This window comes from Copadichromis virginalis, linkage group LG5 (assembly GCF_057382275.1).
Source record: "Copadichromis virginalis isolate Kocher_CV1m ecotype Utaka linkage group LG5, C_Virginalis_male_GT1.1, whole genome shotgun sequence".
Taxonomy (NCBI): Eukaryota; Metazoa; Chordata; class Actinopteri; order Cichliformes; family Cichlidae; genus Copadichromis; species Copadichromis virginalis.
The window spans coordinates 8,709,412-8,731,694 of NC_140622.1; the positions used below are offsets into that span (position 1 = coordinate 8,709,412).

Here is a 22,283-nt window from a genome sequence, read left to right on the forward strand (position 1 = left end):
AAACAGAAAGCTTATTCTCATATCTTCAAAAAGGAATTCATATTTCCACACTCCCACTTTCCATCTATATTCTAAAGAAGCACAAAGAAATGCCTCTCTATACCATGTGCGCACCGTGCATTTGTTTTATCCCTGTGATTACAGAAATGAACTTGCTCTAATGGCTTGATTTGAATTGCGGTATGGAGCCGCTTCAGTTATACGGTGCAGCCTAATGGCTAGTCTAATAGTTAGTTCTTTAAGAGAGCCTTTCATTCCATCTCTAATTGCAATTCCCTCTCCTACATTATCATTTCACCCAGGCAGAGCTGAGCAGGTTCTGTGATAAATTGGACATGGCGGAAATATGTGGCACAGTGGCAGTAAGAATTCTATGGAGTGGCTGGTAGCTTAATCAATATAAGTGTAGACGAACAGCAATTTATTAAGGAGGGGAGACTGTAAATCACGATCCTAGAAACACCTAAATCATAAAGAAAACAGAAAGAAAAAAAACGCCTCTGCATTGGATTTTTTCCCCTCTGTATTGCCTGCAGTTTTTAAAGGAGCCTTGCATTTTTTAGCTAAAAGAGAAAAAACCCCTCCAACTCAAAACAGTGCATGGCATGCTGAGGTATAAGCTGCGGACTTTATAAAGTATACAGGAGCTCACTGAGACTGGTTGCATGTATGTAAATTTCTTTTTAACATAAACCACAGGCAGCAAATTTTTTCTGCCCATAAATTATACACTTGATACAAACATTCCCTCTGCACTGCGGCTGAATTTATTATGACCCCGCTAAGAGAAGAAGTATAATATTGATGTACCAATTAATCTTCAGAGTCACATCTGGACCTTTTATACAATGAAATCTCTGAAGGGGGTTGGGCAATAAATCAATGTCTTTTATGTAGCAGTGGTGCTAATAAAATGAGGATTCCTCCATGAAGCTCAACAAGGTTTGAGTTTTAATTATACATTATGCGCCTCAGCTTATGTGGAATATATGTTATCAAAGCTGGAGTGTGACAATAAACAGAATTTGAAATGATGCTCTCTCGTGGGAGAAACCCTACAGCTAAGCTATGCCATTGGCCGTTAGCATGCTAGCACATTAGCAAATATTAGCATTCCTGAAATTACACACAACAGTGTTTTGGCGAGGTGGGCACAAACACAGCTGAACACTCCAGTTTGGATGTCACTATTTGTGGACAAGTTCTATTTCTGTTCTCACTTGTTGTTAGGTTAGTTTGTTGTCTCACCAAAAGAGCAATTTTTTAGCAACTGTCCACACAGGAAGCTACTTGGTGACCAGATATAACAGAAAGTCGATGACATACAGAGTCTTAAAGCTACAGTGAGTGAAATAACTGCTGGGAACACAAAACTTTGTTCAACTCGACTACCAATGAAAGTGAAATGTGCTGTTTAATGACAATACATTCAACAGTTACAAAGATAAACCTGGGATGTCTGCTAGCAACTAACTATCAGCTAGAGGGTGCTGCATGAATCACTTCCTGTGTGGATGAACCTTTAGTCTTCTGTGTTTATATTGCTGATAGATGTAATTAACTGACATCTATCTGGTACTCTATTTTCATTCAATTTTTTGTTGCATTAATACAAATATAAAACTAAAATTAGGGGGTCTGACTGCATGTGGAAACATCAGTATCTGGCCATTTACGCTGCGGTTATTGCCATCATATCGTGATCGTTTTTTGGGGGGGAAGACAATGGGGGATAACGTCAGCTTGTGCTCCAGGGATAAAGCCTACACCGTTGGTGTGTTTAGAGGCCGATATTAGCTATTTGCCAATTTATTGGTATTTAAACAATATAATAGCAGACTTGGGAGAAACACCCTTCAACCATTTTAGGAGCATTGATGCTGAATAGTTTGGCCAACACCAAGTTGAAATGCCACAAACATGTGACCACAAAACAAGATTATTTTTAAACTGCATTGTCGTATTATCTTGGCAAGGACTCATAAATAGTAACACATAAAAAAAAAAACAATCCGATGATATATATATATATATATATATATATATTGCTAGGTGATGCACTCTGAAAGCACCACGTTGCACCTTTTGAGTACGCTGATTTGCTACCGATAATTTGGTACCATAATGAGGGAATCTGATATAACGTTATTATTAAATCATACACTTGTCAGTGGCATAGAATAGCACTTTTCTAGCCTCACTGGCCACTCAAAGCTTTATCTGTCTCCCATCTGTAACAGATGAAGCAGAAAACCAAAGAAAGTCATCAGCACAGGGAGAACGAAACCAAGGGAAGGTTCAAACCACAGAGCCGGGAAGCCTTCTTTTCATGTTCTCTCTGTGTCTGTCCAAAGACATATATTTTAGGTTAATCTGTGAATCTAAATTGGGCGTAGGTATGGATGTGAGAGTGTTTGATTGTCTGTCTTTATGTGTTAGCCTGGTGATTTGTCCTTACTGCTCAAGCAGATAAGAAATTAGATAGAATTAGAGAGTAAAACTAAGATTTTACCTGATTTCTCTTTTCATTTGGCTGAAAAATATACTTTAAAAAGAAAATAAAGTGTGGCTAAAATCCTCAAACACATACACATAGTTACTGCCTTATTTAATTCTAGGGGGTAAATGTTTTTCGATAATAGCTACTGGGATAGAAATGCACATTTAATGTACCCCCATTTCAAGTTTTGTTGTTTTTAGGCATATTTTGTTTTCTTGGGGATAAAATGTCCAAATACTATATAAGCGCTCATAGCAAAAAGGCTTCCCGGACTGATGCATGAAGGCATCCTGTCTGCACACCTCTCACAACATGACAGCTTGTTTTAAAACCAGAGGCCTGTTAGTCTCGCGGCCTGTCAGAAACCATGAATGATGAAATATTGACTTACGCCTCCCACTTTTTCAAAGAATCCACCGTGGCTCCCGAAGTGGATGAGCTGCTCGTTGAAGAACCAGGTGAACTTGAGTTCCAGAGACGGGTCGTGGCTCACTTGGCAGGGCAGGACCACGCTCTCCCCGACGGTGACGTCCAGCGTGGAGGCCAGCGTGGTGATGACGGTAGGCTCTGAAAAAACACACATTCATATTCACGCACGTCTGATCAAGCACGCTGCACGCCTCTACTCTTTCCAGGCATTATAATTCAGCACAGGAAATGGCTTTGCAAAAAGCAGAGCCCTTCCATCATCCTTATGGATATGTCAGACTGAGTTAATAGAAGGATATACGGGACGGAGCACATAGCAAACTAGGGTGCACAGCTACAATAACTGGTATTAGTTTCGGCCTGAGCTTGTCTCTGTGGAGACGTGTCTCTCCTGCAGCCCGCGAAGCCTCCATGTGTCACTGTCATCTCAGCCTGCAGACTGGAACTCCCCTTGAACCGGCTGCAATTCCCAAATCGAACTGCTAGGAAAACAGCAAACAGGACTTCTTCCAGTCGTCAGTGCTCTCTTTTCTCTCCTGCAGTGCATTACAGTGGCTGCACATGGGAATAAGACGAGCGTCCCTTATCTGCACTCGTATGTTAGCGATGGAGGGGGAAGGTGGAAGGACGTGAGGGAGGGAGAGGCTTTATACTCAGAGTGTGCAGCACCTGTCTCCCTCTTGGGGGTGCTGTGATTACTTGGTTGAAATAGCCACTCTGAGCACATGGACTAAATTAACCATGGCAAATGATCCCTGGACAGGCATAGATTCATGTAGAAAGTGCCGGCAGTGCAGTCTTCATCCACAGTGAATTCGATACCTTCATTGTATTGGCTCCCCCTCTCTGTCTCACACACACACACACACACACACACACACACACACACACACACACACACACACACACACACACACACACACACACAGATGCTACCGCACGCTCCCAATGTGATTTATCTAGTCGTTTTCTGATTTCAGGCCAGAATGCTATCAGCTGCTGGGTCTTGTCATATACACAATGAAAGTGTGTCTGAGAAGCCCAGTCCTCTATTGCAGGGGCTAAATGGTGAACGATGGCGGTGCAGTAAAGAAAAAAAACCCCATAATAACACACAGGAGGTATTCAAGTCTCTGTGTGTGCTCGGTCTGCTTCTGCAGGCTGGCTACACCTTGTAGAACAAGTGCAGGAAGGAACAGAAAAGCTAAAAAATATAAAGCTTAAGAAACACATTTCTCTGAAAAAAAAAGTGTCAGGTGTGCTCTGCAGTGGTGTTCTTGGAGAGATGGTTACTCCAAATCATGTGAGGAGAAAGAAGGAAATGTGTGGTGGGGGGAAAAAAGGCTTGGGAAGGATCTACAGAGGAAATACCCACAGAGATCCACAGTCAAGAGAACTCACTCTGTTCGTGTTACCTGTATAACACGGAATAAACTATTTTTCTCTTCCTTATTTCTACAGCAGGACTGGTGTGTTCTGTCGTCATCTCCTCTCCTTGTGTCGTGTGGTTGTGCGCTGCCTGGTGTCTTACTGCCTCCGGGGGTTTCACAGTGACAATGATGGGGGGGTATGCTGCCTTATTACCCTCCTCTGTCATGATTTGTGACAGATTATACGGACAACCAAGGTTGGTTACACAACCACACACTGGACTCTTGAGCATAATTTGATTGATTTCTATCTTGTATAATGCCTTGTTACCTACTGCTACTGTAAACGGGGAGGACAGTAACGCTCACTTAGCAGGGTCAGTCCGAGACAAGACAGAGAGCGAGCCCGTGTGCTGAGACAGGCTGGGAGGGACCTGGGAACTTTTTCAGACCCCAGGCCATCATTTGAAATATCCACCTTAAGGAACAGTCAGCATCAGTAAGAAGAAAAACCTCGGGCTCTGTAGACAAGAGTCTAACTCTGTCGCCCATCCTCGGCTGAAGAAACCCACGGCCTCAGTTTAATCAAAAATGTAAATTAAAGTGAGCTTATGAAAGCAAGCCATTAAATACTGATGCTATGACGGTTTTCTAACAGTGATTGTGGGAGAAAAATCCGACAGGTGAAGGCCCCCCTTCACTTGTTTTGTATACTCTGTATAAATAATCAAGCAGAGTCTGATAGGACTTGCTTACAGCAATGCTACTGTAGATCCCAAGTCAAGTTATGATTAAAAAGAATCTGTTGTACAGGCAATGCAAACAGAACTCATACTTAACAACCAGTAAAATAACAAATTCAGTAAAAATGTAATCACATAAAACAGTAATAGACTGAATAAGACTGCTCGCATGATAAAAAGCCAGGACTTGCTGAGGTAGACCTGAAAGTCAGTGAGAAGAGTTGATTTTTAACAGTGTTTTTAAATGACTGAGACTGGAAAGCTGTTATGTGAAAAGGCAGGTTGTCTCTGAAAAGGTTTCTTGTCTCTGTTTTTGAACGTCTCAGATGTCCAAGTGCCCTGGTAGCAGTGCACAACTGTAAAGGTTCCATTAACTAATTAAATTTTAGTCACTGAAACGGAACTTGTTGCTTAAAATTGCTGATTGATTCTAGTTTTCATGATAATCTACTTGCTCAGATCTAAGACCCAAAATTTTAATTGAAGCCAGAAATCACTTAAATACATTTTAACCTTTAAGATTTGGCGAAAATGGGCAGAATGGGGGGAAACTATAGTAATTATTAGATGGTCACTATCTAAACTATTAATCTGCTTTTCATCAGGTCAGATTCATAGAAATGTGCCAAGTATGAAATGTCAAATTCCAAATCTTATCTCCATGGTCGTGTCCCGCATCCATTGTACTCAGACGCTCGACATGACCTTTGTAGTAGCAGGAAATCTGTAATTCTTCTTCTTCTTTCACAATAAGCTGTTAGACAGTTTTTCGGTGTTTGAGGTGAAATAAATCTGCTATTAGTTGTAAAATTTTGTTTCACTCAAGTCTGGGCTATATAGACCTTTTTTCTGATGTTTTTAATTCTTACATAATATTAAAGGTGAAATATTATAGTGTGAAGTGACCATAAAGTAAACTTACAATTTATGATTCAAACTCTTCAAATCAATGTACAATAGCAGCAAAATATAAAGAAATGAACCATCTTGGAAATGTTACTCAGCTATTTTAATTGTCACATCTGGATTTCAAAATCAAACAGAAATAGCACATATTATGTGATGGAGCTGAGGATGTCTGAAACATTGTTAACCAGTGTAATCAAACAGGGTCAAATGAGCAGATGTACTACAACACCTGATCAGTGCTCAGCTGACCTAGCTCATCCAAGGAGCAGCTAAGATACTGACGTATGATCACAGGTTTTCTAGCACAGCTCAAACATCTGTCTGTCAACGTCATCTCACCACTTAACCAAGCCTATTAAAACCACTGCGCTCTCTCCCCACCATGCTGCTCGCTTATCGCTCTGACAGAAGTGCAAAGTGCCACTTTGGCTCATTCATCATTGTTTAACTACATATTACCATGCAAACCATGTCTTATATAATAAACATGTCATACCAACGTAAAACTTACATTCAAGCATCTGAACATATTTTACATGTGATACATGTAATATGAGCTGTTGCACAGTTAATAATTCAAATAATTCAAAGCATTTAGACATGAGCAACCCCGACTTTACTAAATGCAATCAGGTTTGACAAAATCATACTTCTTTAACTTGTACTACTATGTAAGTTCTTTTTTGCTGTTTTTGCACCTTGTTTAAACTATTAAAACTAGCACCACGGGCTTCTGAAACCTCCAAGTCAACACTGCGATTCATGCTTTCCTCCAAAAATCTGTTTTAAAAATTAAACACATCTCTTGCTCACTGCTGAATTACCTGTGCAGGAGGTGAAGAGCCTTGAATATCCATGTCCAAAAAAATAGCTGCTTTGGTAATTCTTCCCAGACAAATTTGTGTATTTAACACTATATTGTTACTTAGTATAGTATATTGAATCAACTTGAAATGACTTGGGTGTCAAATCTGATACCATGTTTTTCTAAAAGAACATCCTCCATTGTTTGCATTCATGACTTGATCTGGAATGATACCACATGAGAAATTCAATGTTTTGGTCATAGAACGGAACTAATTAACGAGTAAAACATGATCTAACTGTGTGCTTTTTTAATGGCTCACTTACACCAGACCTTTAAGAAAAACTAATTAGTGGTTGTATTCAATATTCTTGTTGTCAGAAACTAATTGCAAGTAGTTGTGGTGACCAGTTGGTTATGCAACACTCTAAACCTCTGCTCTTTCACCTGGCTGTAGCTCAGGTGAAAGGCTGGTGGTTCGTGGTAAACATCCTCGGGCGTGATACTAACCCCAAGTTGCTCTCTGATGCATTCATCGGAGTGCGAACGTTAGATAGAAAGCACTTACATAGAAAGTGCTTGTGGCATGAAGCAAGGGCAATGACGCAGGTTGTGTAAAGCGTTTTCAGTGCTCTGACAGAGTAGAAAAGTGATTGATAAGAAAAAATATATTAACATTGCAAGGTGATTGGGGATAGACTGCACTCTCAGAGAGGTCTGCAAATAACTACTGTCTAATTTATAAACGCAGACAGATTGTTAACCCGTCTGAGTTCGTCTGTGTCAATGAGTCAAACTACTCTGCGACATATCTCTCTGAGTAGGAGACTCGAGTCAGCTGGTTGCCAACTGCTTGTATTCTGGTTTTCTTCCTCTATGAAAGCAAGGTTGCCAACCACCTACATCATTTTTTTGATAAATCGCCACCAGCAGCAACTACGTCTTTATTTCTAAATGTCTATGAGTTTCTGGCTGGAATCTGAATATAAGTAGTTAATGTGAATTTCTGTGTATATAAAGGGCACAAGATTCACAACAGATGGTAATGATGAAAGAAACAGAGAAGAAAATATCAGATGCAATTTTGGAGTTGATTTGCAAAATAAAAACACCAACAGCAATCAGCATGGCATTCTATTCTAAGGCAAAGCAGCTGAAGGAAGCCTAGGATGCACAGACAGCTAATGAAGCCAAACAAATGATATACAGACCACCGGCACACAGTGGGAACACTCAGAGAAGCTGTATAACAATAACATATGGTTGACCAGAAAACAGAGCTAGCTTACAGTTACCAAATGACCCTGAGCTCCTTTCTGAGGCACACTGACATGCCTCACAAGGCCAGTTTCACCAGTCTTCCTTCCAACATTATGAATAATGCCCACACATTTCCCTCCCTGCTGTGGAGAATCCTCTGTCTTTAATGATCTAAAGCCGTAATGCGAAGTGTGCAGTCTCCCTCAGTGCACATATATATATATATATATATATATATATATATATATATATATATATACTCAGTAAGTTTCCTCTAAAGGTGAGCAATGCGAGCTTGAATAGTGGAGCACAGGGACGAGACACAGGCCGCATGATTTAGAGTATTTGGAAAACAAATTTATAATCATCTTTAAACTGAGACCCACGCAGAAGATCCGGACTCGTCAGGGTTCAAGACAAACACAAACCTGAAAAGGAAATGTTTTCTTTCACTGGCAGGTAAGAAAAGACGTCTTCACAAAGGATCTAAACTGTGACGAAGCATGTCAGGCTAAGGTTTTTCAAAGTGAATCAGCGTAGCATCGTGCATCACCTTGGCGAATCCTCAGAGTTTCCTAGCAGGTCGTTTAAGAACAAAAAAATGTGGTTACCGTTTTAAAAAGCAATCATTTCACTCGCAATTTTACCTCCTCTTCCTTTTCAAATCAACAGATTCATCAGCACGCCAGAAAATCCTCCGATGCAGTTTTTTTGTGCTCCACTTATTTTCTGAAGGACCTATCAAAAGTTCCTCAAGGACAAACTTGAATGGCAAGGAAAACCTTGTCTCCATTGCTCAACAGATAGATACAAGATCCTCTCGGTACTGTATTCTGTGTGGTGGCACATCTGTAGCAACCTGCTGGTGATTACTGACAGATGGCAGCTCATTATTTTTCTATATGGCTGTCAGGAATCGCATTTATTTCATATCGTTGCTGCCATCCAACTTGGATGACATGGCTCGCTTGGAAAAGCAACTGTAGGAATTCAGCAGAGAACTGGTAACCACATTTAAGTCTAGGGTGTAAAATGAAACAGATTATTTGTCTTCTGTCGTGGAGTCATCAGCAGCTAACAAAGTATGCTTAGATGTTCATCCAGACAATGTTAACATGATGACTGTGCTGGTAGTGCAAGTGCACTGAGAGCCAGATTAAGGTGGGTGATTGAAAAACAAATCAAAGTTTTTGCATGAAAGTGCTTGTACCAATTCATTTACTGTACCAATCTAGCACTAGTTGGAAATTGTGCAAACATGCAATTTTACAAGCAAGGTTAAAGAGCTATGAAGTGTGACTGAGTTCTCCCTTAGAGGCAGGGTGAGGAGAATGGTCATTTGAGAGCTACTTGGATCGCTCATCCACATCATTCATCCACAGAACCAAATTGAGGTGGTTCAGATATCTGCTCGGTGAGATATTTCAGGCATGTTCTACTGGGAGGAGGTCCTGAGGCCAGACCCAGGACTCAGCTGGCTTGGGAACAACTTGGTGTCCCCCGGGCCAGGGTAAGGGAAGTCTGGACTTCTTTGCTCAGACTGCTGCTGTGAACCAGATAAGTGGTGCAAAATGGATAGACGACGTAACATACTCGTAGTATAGTATGCTTATTTTCAATCATGTTGTGATTTTTCTAGTTGACTCTTCATGAGTGAATACAGTGAGATTTTTGTCCTGGTTAAGGAGCTGACAAAATGTTACAGCAGGGGTAGGCAACTCCAGGCCTCGAGTGCCGGTGTCCTGCTGGTTTTAGATGTGTCCTTGATCCAACACAGCTGATTCAAATGGCTAAATTACCTCCGCAACATATCTTGAAGTTCTCCCGAACACTGGTAATGAACTAATCATTTGATTCAGGGGTGTTGACCCAGGGTAAGCTCTAAAACCTGCAGGACACCGGCCCTCAAAGCCTGGAGTTGCCCACCCGTGTGTTATGGGATCACCAAATTGATAATTCATCCCACGGTGAACATCTTTAGTTTCATCTTTCTTTCAGTCTTTAAGATCCACGCATGTGCACCTTGTGGTGCAGACAGAGGGAAACTACCTATCTACGAAAAAGATCTCTCTAGATGTCGCCCACAATGACAGAATATTCCTCGTCTACTTTTGAAATGTCTCCAAAACAAATGGCTGCTACAGTGGGTCACAGCGCCGAAAAGATGAATTGCTTGAGAGAGCCAAACTGACGTGAACACTGTAGGATCTCTGAAGTTTTAAGTTCACTGACCATCCGTAATGATCGGCGGCAACCCTAATTGCAACGGCTCATCTCCAGTGTAATCAAAATTCCGAGAGCACGTCTATAATCAAGTGCAATTAATCTGCTAATATCCCCCCAGTGTTGGAATAATGGGGACATTAACAGGGCTCATCTGTTGTGACTGCTCCTCTGCTGTGTGCGAGGTGGCTTATTCACAGCGGGAGATACAGAATGCTGTTTGACAGGTATTTTTCAGTATTCATATCACCAAAGTCAATTTGAATAAACTACTGTCATCTCCCATAAGGGCTGATCCCGCAACACAAATTTCTCCCCGCTAAACAGGTTTCCAATCCTCAATGAAGTAGTGCATGTAAATTACCCCATCCCATTTTGCAAACAATATCACTTGTGACAGAAAGGCACACGTTCATATACAGGAACATTTGTACATCAGCCACAGAAAACAGCTTTAACATATTATGATGGGAAGGAAGCGAGTGTGTGAGGGTGTCAAATAAAACCCATATTCCTTTTCACAAGAATAATGAGTGGATAACAGCGGTGTCTGTTTATGCTGAGAGGACAGACATGGTTGTGTTTCTTTGCAGCCTGATTGGAAAACCACATATAGGCCATCAACCTGAACCTACAGGGAGAGCAGCAGGTTCCACTGCCCCCCTTCTTACTCCCACTGATTGGCTGGGGGCGGGTGGGGGTGTTCTCTACCATTTTCATTTCACAGTGTCTGATAAATGGGAAAGAGAGAGTGGAACTGGTGCAGGATGGTACAGCAATGCTGTACTTTTTAATCAGGTTTTAAAGTTGCACTTAAAATATCCCAGAAATTAACATTTGCAAGAGACAAATACATTAATCATCATTAAATGTTTGAAAAACAACCCCCCAAAAAACACTTTATGGAAATGTCTGAATAAATTTTAATGAAATAAATAAAATAACATGCCACAACTCTCTCATTGGCTCTCACAGCCTAAAGCATAATTTCTCTGTGAGGACATATTTTCTGCAAAAATCCAAAGGATGCGATGGTTATGCTTGCTCCCGAGGGCATTGCCATAAGAGAGGCCTGTTTTCTGTTTGCTATATCAACAGTACTGTGCTTTAGCATTAGCAAACAAGTTAAGCAAGATTAAGTTAGTGAGCTAAATGCTATGATAGATACATAGTGTAAAAGATGGATTTAGCGACACATTATCGTTTGGTTTCTGAAATCCCGCTTTGAAGCCAGATCTGGCATGACAAAATCTTTTAAAACATTCATTTAATATGCCCTAAAAACTCAGCAGGACAGTATTTGTACAGATACAGTCGGAAAGCTGTTGTTCCGTAGACCAGCGGTCCCCAACCGTTTTTGCGCCACGGACCGGTTTAACGTCAGACAATATTTTCACGGACCAGCGTTTAAGGTGTTGCGGATAAATACAACAAAATTAAATGATACGACCAAGACAAAAACTGTGGTATTCTGTAAATATAATAATAATTGCAAATTCACTGTGTAATTGTGTAACTTCAGCTGCGTCCTCCTGAAAAGAGGCAACAACATTGAGAGTAGCATCCTCCTCTCTGCCCCTTAATGCTCTCTGGTTGCTCAGCTAAAAGTCTGGAAGTCTGTTTGGCCATATTGAAATTTAACCATGAGTGAAAAACTGCAGTCAACGTGGGTGGAGTATTTGCTTAATCGAGGCATTGTTTGGTTATTTTAGGATCAATTTTGATTGATCTCAGTTGGTCTTTTTAAATTGTACCTAGTGCTAGGGTGCCTGCTAGCGCAGACGCAAGATATCTCATACAGCCAAATAAAGACCTGAGTAGGATAAGTCGTGCAAAAGCCATTGCAAACCCAGAGAAACAGAATAATAACTGCAATTCACGTAACGGCTGCAGGTGTCACCAATGAATTTCTGAGGTTACGTGATCCTTTAATTTCTCTCACTTCTATTATGCAAGGCGTACTGCATTTGGTAGAGCGGCAGAGTCGTCAATGGGAGCCAGAGCGAGGCATCAGCATAAATCAGCGGCAAGGTGCACTCTAAGCTCTCCCCACATCCTTGACTGTTGCTGACTTTCAGGCATTCATAATATATGAAATCTGTCTTTTATAATTCAACAGAAAAAGGAAACACGCCTTGATAGTGATTTACAGAAGACAGAGCTGCAACAGAGTTATTTAAAATTCCATTATGTGACGTGTTTTTGGCTAAAAAGGAGAATGAACATATAGATACAATAACAGGATTTTCTTCTCGCTGTTATTCTCATTGACATTAATCAATGTTTTTTTTTTAAAGTATTCAATCAAACACTAGCCTGCAGGGGCTGAGCAAGTCAATTAATCCATGTTTCTATGGCAACTACTTGGATAATTGGAGAAAAAAACCCTGATATGGTAGCAGACTGTTCTGTTGACACTGCATTTCAAAGGATTTTACAGACTGCTAACTTGTAGAAGAAGGACAATTTAATGGATTGAACCTCTGAGCAAAAACTATAAACTACACACAAAGAAGAAGAAGCTCTGTCTTCGAGACTTTATGAAAAATGATTTTAGCTGCAGTATTTCTCACACAGGGTATTGGAAGGATTTGGGCACGATTTTATTAGATTTTCTTTTTTTTTTTGACCTGTGTAGTTCTTTCCCCCCCACGGGTATTTAATAACAGCGCAGACGAATGATCAATGTATTCTGCATGTTCATATGAGGTTACAGTGAATCGTACTCTCTCTTAGGCGGTGAGTAGAAGGTGTGAGCGAATTTCCAGCATGCTCTGACCCACGGGGTTTACCTCGGCGTCTCGGAATATTCTGCTTCTGGTGAAGCCGAAGAAATGCAGTCGTAGCTGCGAGAACTGCACTTGTATGCGTCGTGTGAAAATTCCTGAACTACAGAGTACATGCAAATCTAGATAGAAAACCTTTATATGAAAAACCTTTTGAAATATGAGGCGTGAACTTTTCTCCCTCAGGGCAATATACTGAAAATCAATAACTCTATAAATGTAAAAGAAGCTGCTCAACGAGGAAGGTCAAAACAGAACATGTAACAATAGCACAAATGAGCCCAGGAACCCCTGTGAAAAGGAGGTCACAGTGAGGGTATAGTTCACTGAATATGTCAGCAAATCCTCCGGGAGCCTGACGAGGTGAGAACACTATCCCCTGTGGAAATGGGACAGAAAAGCTGCGGTGTGCACAGCATAAAGCCGCCGCAGAATGCACCGCACTTTATACCCAGCTCACATTTATTTTTAATGAAGTATAATAAGTCACAGCACCGGTGCAGAAATGCAATCCCCAACCCAGATGATCCAACAACACGAAGACTATTTTTTTCTCGCAGTATATCCTTCTGCTGGTACTGGGGGGCACAGCGAGGCAGTGAGCCGAATGATTTCAACATCTCTGCAAACAGACATAGCAGCTGAGGTGTCTCTGTCTAGTAATGACAGCACAGAGAGAGAGGGGGGAAAAACTGCTTTTTGTGGGACTTATCAGAAGATAAGATGTGTCGGCCATTTTTTATGAATGAAAATTAAACACTTGTGGCTATTTTATTTTAAGGAAAATAAAACAGGTATCCAGCAGCAGTAGGTTGGTATTCTGTAGGTGCTACTATAGGTAAAGGCGTTGCACTGTCACTCAGGAGTAATGTTAAAGGTAAGTGGAATAGTGTGGGCTCCTGTCCACTGCAGCTGCTGTATGTGTTTCTCATTCCAGAGCTTTGTCTCCATGATGAAGCAGCCTGGTTTCATTCCTGGGGCACTGATACATGCTGTTTAACCAAAGCCGCTGTCATGTCTTACTTTACAGACTGATATTAATTGTGTTTTAATTGTTGCACAGCGGTTTGTGACTTTTAAGTCTGTGAAAAGCGCTACTTATAGAAATTGATCCATCACTCCCAAGTCGTCACTGGTCAATGTTTAGAGGAGCTGTTACAAATTTTTCCCTCCAACTGTCTTTATTGGGATTTTTAGGTACAGTAATGAAATGAAAAAAAGGGGATGTCATCAGCATTACTGCAAATAGTCTCTGGTGAGTTGAAATTAAATTACAGGCTGTCATATTGTATAAAATTAATTCCCATTTTCTCTCAGTGTGCATTTGATCTTTTTCTAATATTAATATTTCATCAACAAGGTGGTTTCTTTTGTTTCCAGTCAGCAAAATGAGTCTTTGTGTGAGCAATAACACAAAACAAACCAATGTGTGATTGATTGTTGGTTATTCGATGATTCCAGGGTGGCTGCTTTCACCCCAAATAGAGCTATTCCAGAACTGAATCCAGAAACTGAATCTGTTCTACAGAAAGTCTGAAACATCTTACACAAAAAGTTTATAATATTTGGGCAGTTGAAGAATGTGTGAGGCAGACAGATTGATGTTTGTCCACAGAATGGGTCGGAGGACTCTTATTCAGTAAGATTTAGGATATTGCAAATTTCTTAAAACACCAGGATATATAAGAAGTATATTAAAAGAGCAAGAAAATGTTAAGTAACTATTATTGTCACAACTTTAATATATCCAGTCAACACTTCACCTGTCAAATTCCTGGGTGATCTGGATGCAAAAATCTGAAAAATGATGCTTAAATAAATTTAAGCATCAAATAAATTTTCCGTAATTTCATCTATTCAAGTGGCTTTTAGTGGCGAAACCTACTGTAACAAGGGACTGGCAAAAAAGCATCAGCAAGCTTTTATAGGCAAACATTTCTGTACAGAGGAGCAAAACATATTTGTACCTATAATTAAGCCTATTAAGTATTAATTAGCTTATCAACATTTCCATTCAGTATATAATTAAAATCTTTGTGACTACTCTGCAATAATACTGTGTTTTTATTTAATTGATGAAGCTATAAAACTAAAATTTATTGTTTTTCTATTGTTTACTTAATTCAGTCACTAACACAGCACTGAAGTGGGAGCAAAAAATGCCTATTAGCTTGAACAAGCTTACTTTTAAACTGAGTAGTTCTAAAGCTCTGCATACCACTTTGAACATTGCTGGTATTTGTGAAAATTATCAGCTTAAATGTTGCTTACTTTGATCATAAATAAAACATAAAGCAGATGAACAGTTTTAAAATTAGCAGAAGTAAAAAACAAAGCAGTAGAGCGACAGATCAGGCATACTATGAAAACAGTAATGCTTTTGGTGAAAGCAATCAAATCTGATCATGCACTAATACATTTTTCTTTTTTTGTATTTGAAAGCTTTACAAAAACGAGCCATTTATGTGTCTGCATCCACGCTAACCACCTCCACTACTGAGGTTCAGCAAGATTCAGGATGTGGAGCTCGATGCACATATTAAAGCCTTTTTCTTTGATTCAGTGTAAGCTACACGTGTTTAGATTTGGTGGATCTAACTTACAGCAATGATACATAAAATTTTCATTCCCATATTGATAGCTGCAGGGAGCCACTGGAGGCGGGTGAAAGAGCAGCATTCAGCTTCAGTAAGATTTGAGCAATACTCAGTGTAAACAAGGTAGACTTAGATTCCTCAGATAAAGTTAAATGCTTTGAGTCCTCCTTGAGACGCCACCGTCACCTGTAGTTTGCATGAAAGAGGCAGACTTGTCTGCCAGCACTTGTCACTTGTCATCCTTCAAAGTAAAAGTTGTGACTTACTTCTGCTACCTTTACATTTTACAAGCTGCAACTTTTGAAGGCAAACAATCTGCATTTCCAGTTTATGTCAAAATTTTCACAGTTTCCCTGCAGCTTAGGAAATAGTTGGTGTTTGCGGAAAAGTTGGACTTTGCAACCAACTCTACTAGGAGCAAGCGACCTCCAATAACCACGCTTTTCACTAGCCACCGGTGAGTCACTGACCATTCTCTACGTGTGCATAACTGGGGTTTTAATGACTGATTTCAAATCAAGCCCCAGCAAAGTCCAGCAATCATTTTCCTCTCATGACCAAATGGTTGTCCACCATCTCTAGGCCTGTGTGACTCGGGCCTCAGTCTAACCAGGTAGTTTTGAGTGATTTAGAGGTTTAGACATGATCAATCAAAACAATAAAGGAACTGAAAACACTGCACAAAATACAAAGGTTCCAGGCTGACAAAAGATGAGTACAGGAAGACTACTCATGTTTCCTTTTACTATTCAAGCAGTCAGCCAGCTATCTACATATCTCATTATTGGCATCGTGTTGTTGGAGAACAATGCCTTTCTCTCTATAACTACAGAGGTGACCAATATGGGATGGAAAAACCTACAAAAGCAAAAGTGGTGAATCGTAAAGGCTGAACAGGAAATACCTTTAACTATGATGCTTCCCGTGCTGCTTGCCACACCAAACTGGTTTCTTGCCACACACGTGTAGAGGCCTGCATCAGATTTGGTCACATTCCATATCCGCAGACTACCGTTGTCCAGAATGGAGATTCTGTGGTTACAAAAAAAAAGGAAATAATTTATGTGACTGTCAAAGCAACAGATTTTTGTAAGAAGAACAAATGTTGCTGTGCATGCATCGTGAAATTTTAACTACGTGGCATGGCTGACATAGCACAAAAGATAAGTGACGAATACGCAGAAAAGAAAATTTCTCACTGTCTCTAATTAGGTTCTGCTTCTTTGCAGATGACAACAATGAGAAATAGGAGTGTATTTTCAGGGCTGGTTAATTCAACACATGACTTGGAGATATCTAGGACAATAGTGGCTCCGTGCCCTTTACACAACAGCCACAAGTGCTTCAAAAAAGGTCAAAAGGCCTTAACAAAAGTTGACATTTTGTAAATAACGAGGAAAAATGGAAATTGTGCCCTTGAAAGCAAAGTGTTGGGGGAAATCAAGGGTGGACCACCTCATCAAAGCGCACTGAATTTTAATTATCTGAAACGCTCTGCTGATTCGGCAAACTGTATAATGGCGTCAGCCTGATTGTGAGAGGGGAACATGATGTGTGGTAGCTAAACTGCCCCGTTCACCTGTGAAAACAGTCAAAGGAGTCAAAGCGAATAGAGGCCTGCAGTGAGGGTGAAGACCCTCTGCTAGTCCATACGAACACCTAAATCTGCAATAACCACTTACTCTACATTAAAGAAACAAAACAAATGCTAGCTGCTATAACCGGTGTCCTTTTCAGTGGCAACAGAATCTGATAGACCCACAGGACGCCACCTTCTCAAAGGCAAGTCATCAGGCAGCAATTAGCTGGTGAAGAGTGTGTAGCAATTAGGCGCTAAAAAGCAGGTTTTATCAGGACGAAGAGTATAACAGAGATAAAAGGCAGGTAAATATCAGTTAGTCATTAACTTCCAAACAGGAAGTAACATATAAAAACAGAAATGAAGAAGTGTGAGCGAGCCACTTCAGGGGAGGCTCATAAAGCTGTGAATGCAACATTAGCATATTGTTCCCTGAAGATTTACATGGCATTTAATCAGAGTCATCTTTCAGGGTCATGAAATGCAAAACTGAGGAGTGGATGTCAGATTAGTAAACTTCAAAGCTTTCAGTTTGTCCTTATGAACCATCGTCACAATATCAGAATTACAGTAAGAGCGCTACTTTCAAAGGTTGTTTTTAAAACGTTCTTTCAAATAAACAACATCTGGAGTTATATTTTTGGTCACCTGGTGAATATGTGTAAAAGTCTTGAGCCACATGTCATTTCTTTGTATTTTGCTGGGAAAACTTTATTGAAACATGCAAACAAAAATAGAAATACGGTGTAACGAGCAAAAACAGAGTTTGTACAATTCTAATGAGGTTAAAAGTCATTGTTTTGTATGGAACTCAAACAAGCTTTCATGTAATAGGTTTAAGCAGACTCTTCAGGAATAGTTCTCCAGTCTTCTTGATGGACATCCAAAACTCTTCTTTGGATGCTCGCTGCCTTTTCGTCCCTTCTCTGTCAGGATAATCCCACGCTGTTACTAATGTTGAGCTCAATAGTGTTCCATTGAGTTCCACTGTAATCCTGATGAGTCATGAGTAGATAGTAAATGGATTAAATAAAGGTGCCTCACTTAGGTCCTGTGTCAGGTCTTTGCTGGATTTTCTTCTATTTATTAAGGACATTGGATATTTTTAGGTGGTCTGCCACTTCTTATTTTCTCCACTACTTGTCTAGTTTCCTCAGATTTTAACGGCACACAACATGCTGACATATCATTCCTCTGAAAATGATCAGGTACAAAGACTGAACTGAAAATAAGTGAAAAAGCAGCCAATGTCAGAAAGCCTGGAGAACTATTTCCCAATAACACTGAAATCTGACTTGTGGGAACCAAAAGTAATGAGTGTGCACAAAATCTTCCTTTATCTGTGTTTCTCTATCTGACTCTTAGAAACACGTGTGTCTACAGCTGTTAAATCAAAGGCTCTGGGCACTTACTGTGCACAATTATTTAAATGAACTTTAATTTTAATGGTCACCAGGATAAAAACGCTACATGTATAGAGTCTCCAGTCAAATGCGACTGACTCTGACCCAACATAAGGTTTTAAAAAGCTTTTTTCCCTTTTATCCCCCACAGAGAGAATTCAACTCAGGAGTCTTTGAGTGCTATCTCTCTCTCTGTAATATCTCTGGATAATGTGCCTCCGTGTTCACCAGCTCATTTTTTGCTTTATCTTGCTGCTGTTAGAGCTTGGCAGGTAGTGTACTGTACAAAAGCATGGACATATTTTCTTGAAAACAGACGCCTGTTGGCTGAAAAATGCACTGATATGATGAGAGACAATCTGAAAAGTGAGGCTCTGGGCCAGAAAAAAACCATACTGAGCTGAAAGAGAGTCCAATTAAAAGTATGGCGATTTTAAGATTTCCAGAAAATCCTGTTTAAAATTAGTTTTCTGTTTTTGTAATCACGCTAGAAAGTAAAAGTTATTGAAATGTAATATCTGAATCAGCCGGGCTGTTCCTCTGACCCTTAATAGCTGCTGCTCTATAAAGCACCAATTAAAACTATCTGTCAGCACTGTATCCAAATACCTACTACTGCAGTAATTAACAGTCCAACCAGGTTTAAAAACCTATTTGAAACAGCTATTTGACTGTTACAAATATTTGCTGACGCAGTCCGAGTTCATCAGCTTTCATCACCGTTACGTGAGAATGGTTGTTTGCGTTTAACTGGGAGCATTTAGCTGAAATGTGGCTGATACAGTGTGGCACACTGTCTTTCCCCCTCCACCCCACCTCTTTGTTGGGTTTTTCTTTTCAAGTGGTGGATGCGATAAGAAAGTGCAGAGGTAGTTAGTGTAAGTGAATCTACTTCTAAAACCACATGGTGCTGCTGAGTGGATACTTCTGGGTTTATATCAGGCTGAGAGAAAAGTGCTGAATGCAGAGTAGCCAACAATGACCATCAGTTACACGGGGGCATATCGCAGTGTGGGCTAGCGCACAGTTAATGGCGTCAAACCTGCAGGCTGATATTTATGAGGAAAGCAGCCCATTAAATGGCACTGCGGCCCTACAAGTGGCCGTAACACGGAGCCGAGTAAGCACAATTAAAACAACTGCTGTACATTAATTGAATTGCATTGCATTGCCACTCCCGTGTTTATAGCCGAGCTGCTGTGATGACTCGTGGTATTTAAAGGAAATTTAAGGGTGCGCATCAACTAAGCACGAGCGTAAACACACGCAAAGGCATGCTGCTTTAACTAGAACAAGCTCTGACCCAGATCAAGTCTACCTGCAGCACGATGCTCACCGTAATTCCTCAACATAACTAAACACCCACGTTTGTGCGCGGTGCTCTGTATATCCCCCATCCCATTACCCTCAGGGACGAAAAAGCCATCATGTGTTGGCGCGTCTTGTAAGAGCGTGAACAAGTGGTGCAAGCCCAAAGGAGAGAGAGCCAAGACTATTCTCAGCCATTCACCGTATCGTGTACTTTTCTCTGTAGATTCATGTAAAGACCGGGGAGGAACTTTCCTTTCACTGACATCACAGAGAAAAGGAGCAGACTGGATGTCTGCATAAGTGTTCGTCATTTCAGTCTGAAGCTAATGGAAGAAAAGATGAGGTCAAATACAGTAGAAGTCAGCCGAGGCGCAGGAGTGCTGAATAAGAGATGGAGACACACTATTAACACATTTCTGTTTTGCTCCCTGTCTTCTCTCTCCTCCGCTGCAGCCCAGACAACATGTCTGCGCGATGAGCCCATTATGCAAGGAGACATTTTCCACCCTGGTCCCGGGAGAATCCAGAGGATGGGAGGTATCAATAATTCACAGGTGAGATGAACACAAGTGCCACTCCTTTCATCCCTGCCTCACACGGTTTAATGGACACGGCTGTAATTCTCTCCAAAAGGAGGCGATTATTTTGAACACGGCGAGATGTCCGAATGTACTCGTGTAATCCCAAAAAACACAGGTGTGTATTTTTTGGGGGGGAGATCAAGCCTCAGAGGACAGGGGCTGCACAGCGTTGATCCTCCCTGCTCTCCACCAAGATGAAAGAGACAAATAACATCAGTCACAGAGCAGCTATCACGAGGCGCTGTGAAGTGGAAATCGCAGGAGAAGAGCCCGGTCCAAATTGAAAGCCTTATGTTTTGTGTTTTTTGTATTTACGTTCTCTCTGAGACGATGTTAACAGATGCACACTTTGCCTTTTTGCAAGCTTCCTTACCATAAAAAAACAAACACTTGAAAGCCTTGTTTTGATCTTTCATTCAGACATATTTTGTCTTTGATCTGTTTGATAAATTCTGGATGTCGAGAGGAAACTGTCACAATCCAAATAATGAATCTGTAATAAAAAAAAAAGGGAAGGAAATTGCGTGTTGAGTGGAACAGTTTTGAACCAAGCCTGGAACGAGTTTGTAACGGTGGGCGCCTCAAACAGAGGAATCATATTAAGTTGCCCTCTACATAAACACGCTAAGTCGCCGTCGAAGAAGAGGAGCGTTCTTGAATGCTCGGTGATTCCGAGATGCTGCGGCTGATTGGCGGTGCGGCTGCAGGACGGAGGCGTGCCTCTCTGCTTAATTAACAGGGTAAATAAAGCCGGCTTGTGAAAATAGGGGTTAAGATTCTATCAGTGGAATTACTCAGCCATGAGACCACAGGAAGAGAGAGATCTTCGCGAGCTTAGGGTGATTTCACCAAATAATTAGTCTCAGCTAAAGCCTTTTGTACACAAAGATTACTGCCTGAGAGCACAAACAGCGTGCTCAACTCACTACCTCGCCAGCCATTCACTTCCAAATACCAGTTAACTCAATGTGGAAAGTGTGGAGGGGTAAAAAAACAGTACTGCGGGGGATGTGTTTGATATTGTGTTTGCCTTCCGTGGTAAACTCACAGATAAGGTGAGGTGTTCTCGTGTTACTATTTCCGACCTGCGCCGGCCATCGTCGACCTACCTGCAGGAAGCGTTTCTAATCATAATTATATCAAAGCGTCAGCATCACTAACAGCGCTGGAGGCCAGAAGCTGTAATGTGGTGAGGGTGCCAAGAAGGAGGCGAGGTCACCGTATCCTCTGAGCTGGGATAAGGGGGTGGGACCTAACTTCAGGTGTTGATCTATGCTCTCTACTGCTTTAAAAACCCTGAAGTGCGGGCCGGGGGAGGGGCCGTCTGAGATAAATTGAAAGGCTGTCTCTCTTGAGCTTCCCCACAGTGTGCTGTGCTGGAGAGAAACGGCCTTGTCAGTGGCATAAATCAAGCCCAGCTGTGGAGCGCAGACCCTGGATGCTAAAACTCACCGAATGCGGTGCGACTGCAGAAAAAAACCCTTCTCAGATGCTTCATGCAGCATCGTGACTAAACAAACTTGCCTTCTATTTTCTCGTGACGCTGCATGCATCAAGGTTAACGGTCAATTAGAGATAAAGCAGGTATGCGCTTTAAAAAAAAAAAAAATTTCCAGTCAAAGCTATTGGCAGACACTGGTGAGACAGGGACACCTGGGCATTTAGTTTTGACAATTCTCCGATATAGGTGTAATTGATATTGATTTTTTCCCCTAGTCAGACCTGTACCACTGACTCTCACCTTGTCGCATGGATCATTAGCTGCAGCAAATGATCAAAGCATTAGC

At 41.0% G+C, this 22,283-nt stretch overlaps 1 protein-coding gene and 1 long non-coding RNA gene across 4 annotated transcripts in view; one reads left to right on the top strand and one right to left on the bottom strand.

Moving 5' to 3' along the window:
* Positions 1 to 22,283, bottom strand: part of cntn4 (contactin 4) — a 213,203-nt gene that overhangs the window by 10,886 nt on the left and 180,034 nt on the right. For both annotated transcript variants that reach the window (XM_085455753.1, XM_085455752.1), the window contains exons 12-13: positions 16,527 to 16,654; positions 2,892 to 3,067 (exon numbers count right to left, since the gene is read on the bottom strand). In XM_085455753.1, coding sequence (XP_085311879.1) covers positions 2,892 to 3,067; positions 16,527 to 16,654 — 304 coding nt within the window. The remainder of the gene's footprint in view (positions 1 to 2,891; positions 3,068 to 16,526; positions 16,655 to 22,283) is intronic.
* Positions 1,098 to 20,892, top strand: LOC146708887 (uncharacterized). 2 transcript variants are annotated; one of them, XR_014920395.1, is made up of 4 exons: positions 1,098 to 1,147; positions 2,911 to 3,060; positions 20,369 to 20,469; positions 20,549 to 20,892. It is a non-coding gene; the product is annotated as an uncharacterized LOC146708887 (long non-coding RNA). The 2 variants fall into 2 exon arrangements; XR_014920394.1 differs by lacking the exon at positions 1,098 to 1,147 and adding an exon at positions 1,241 to 1,343.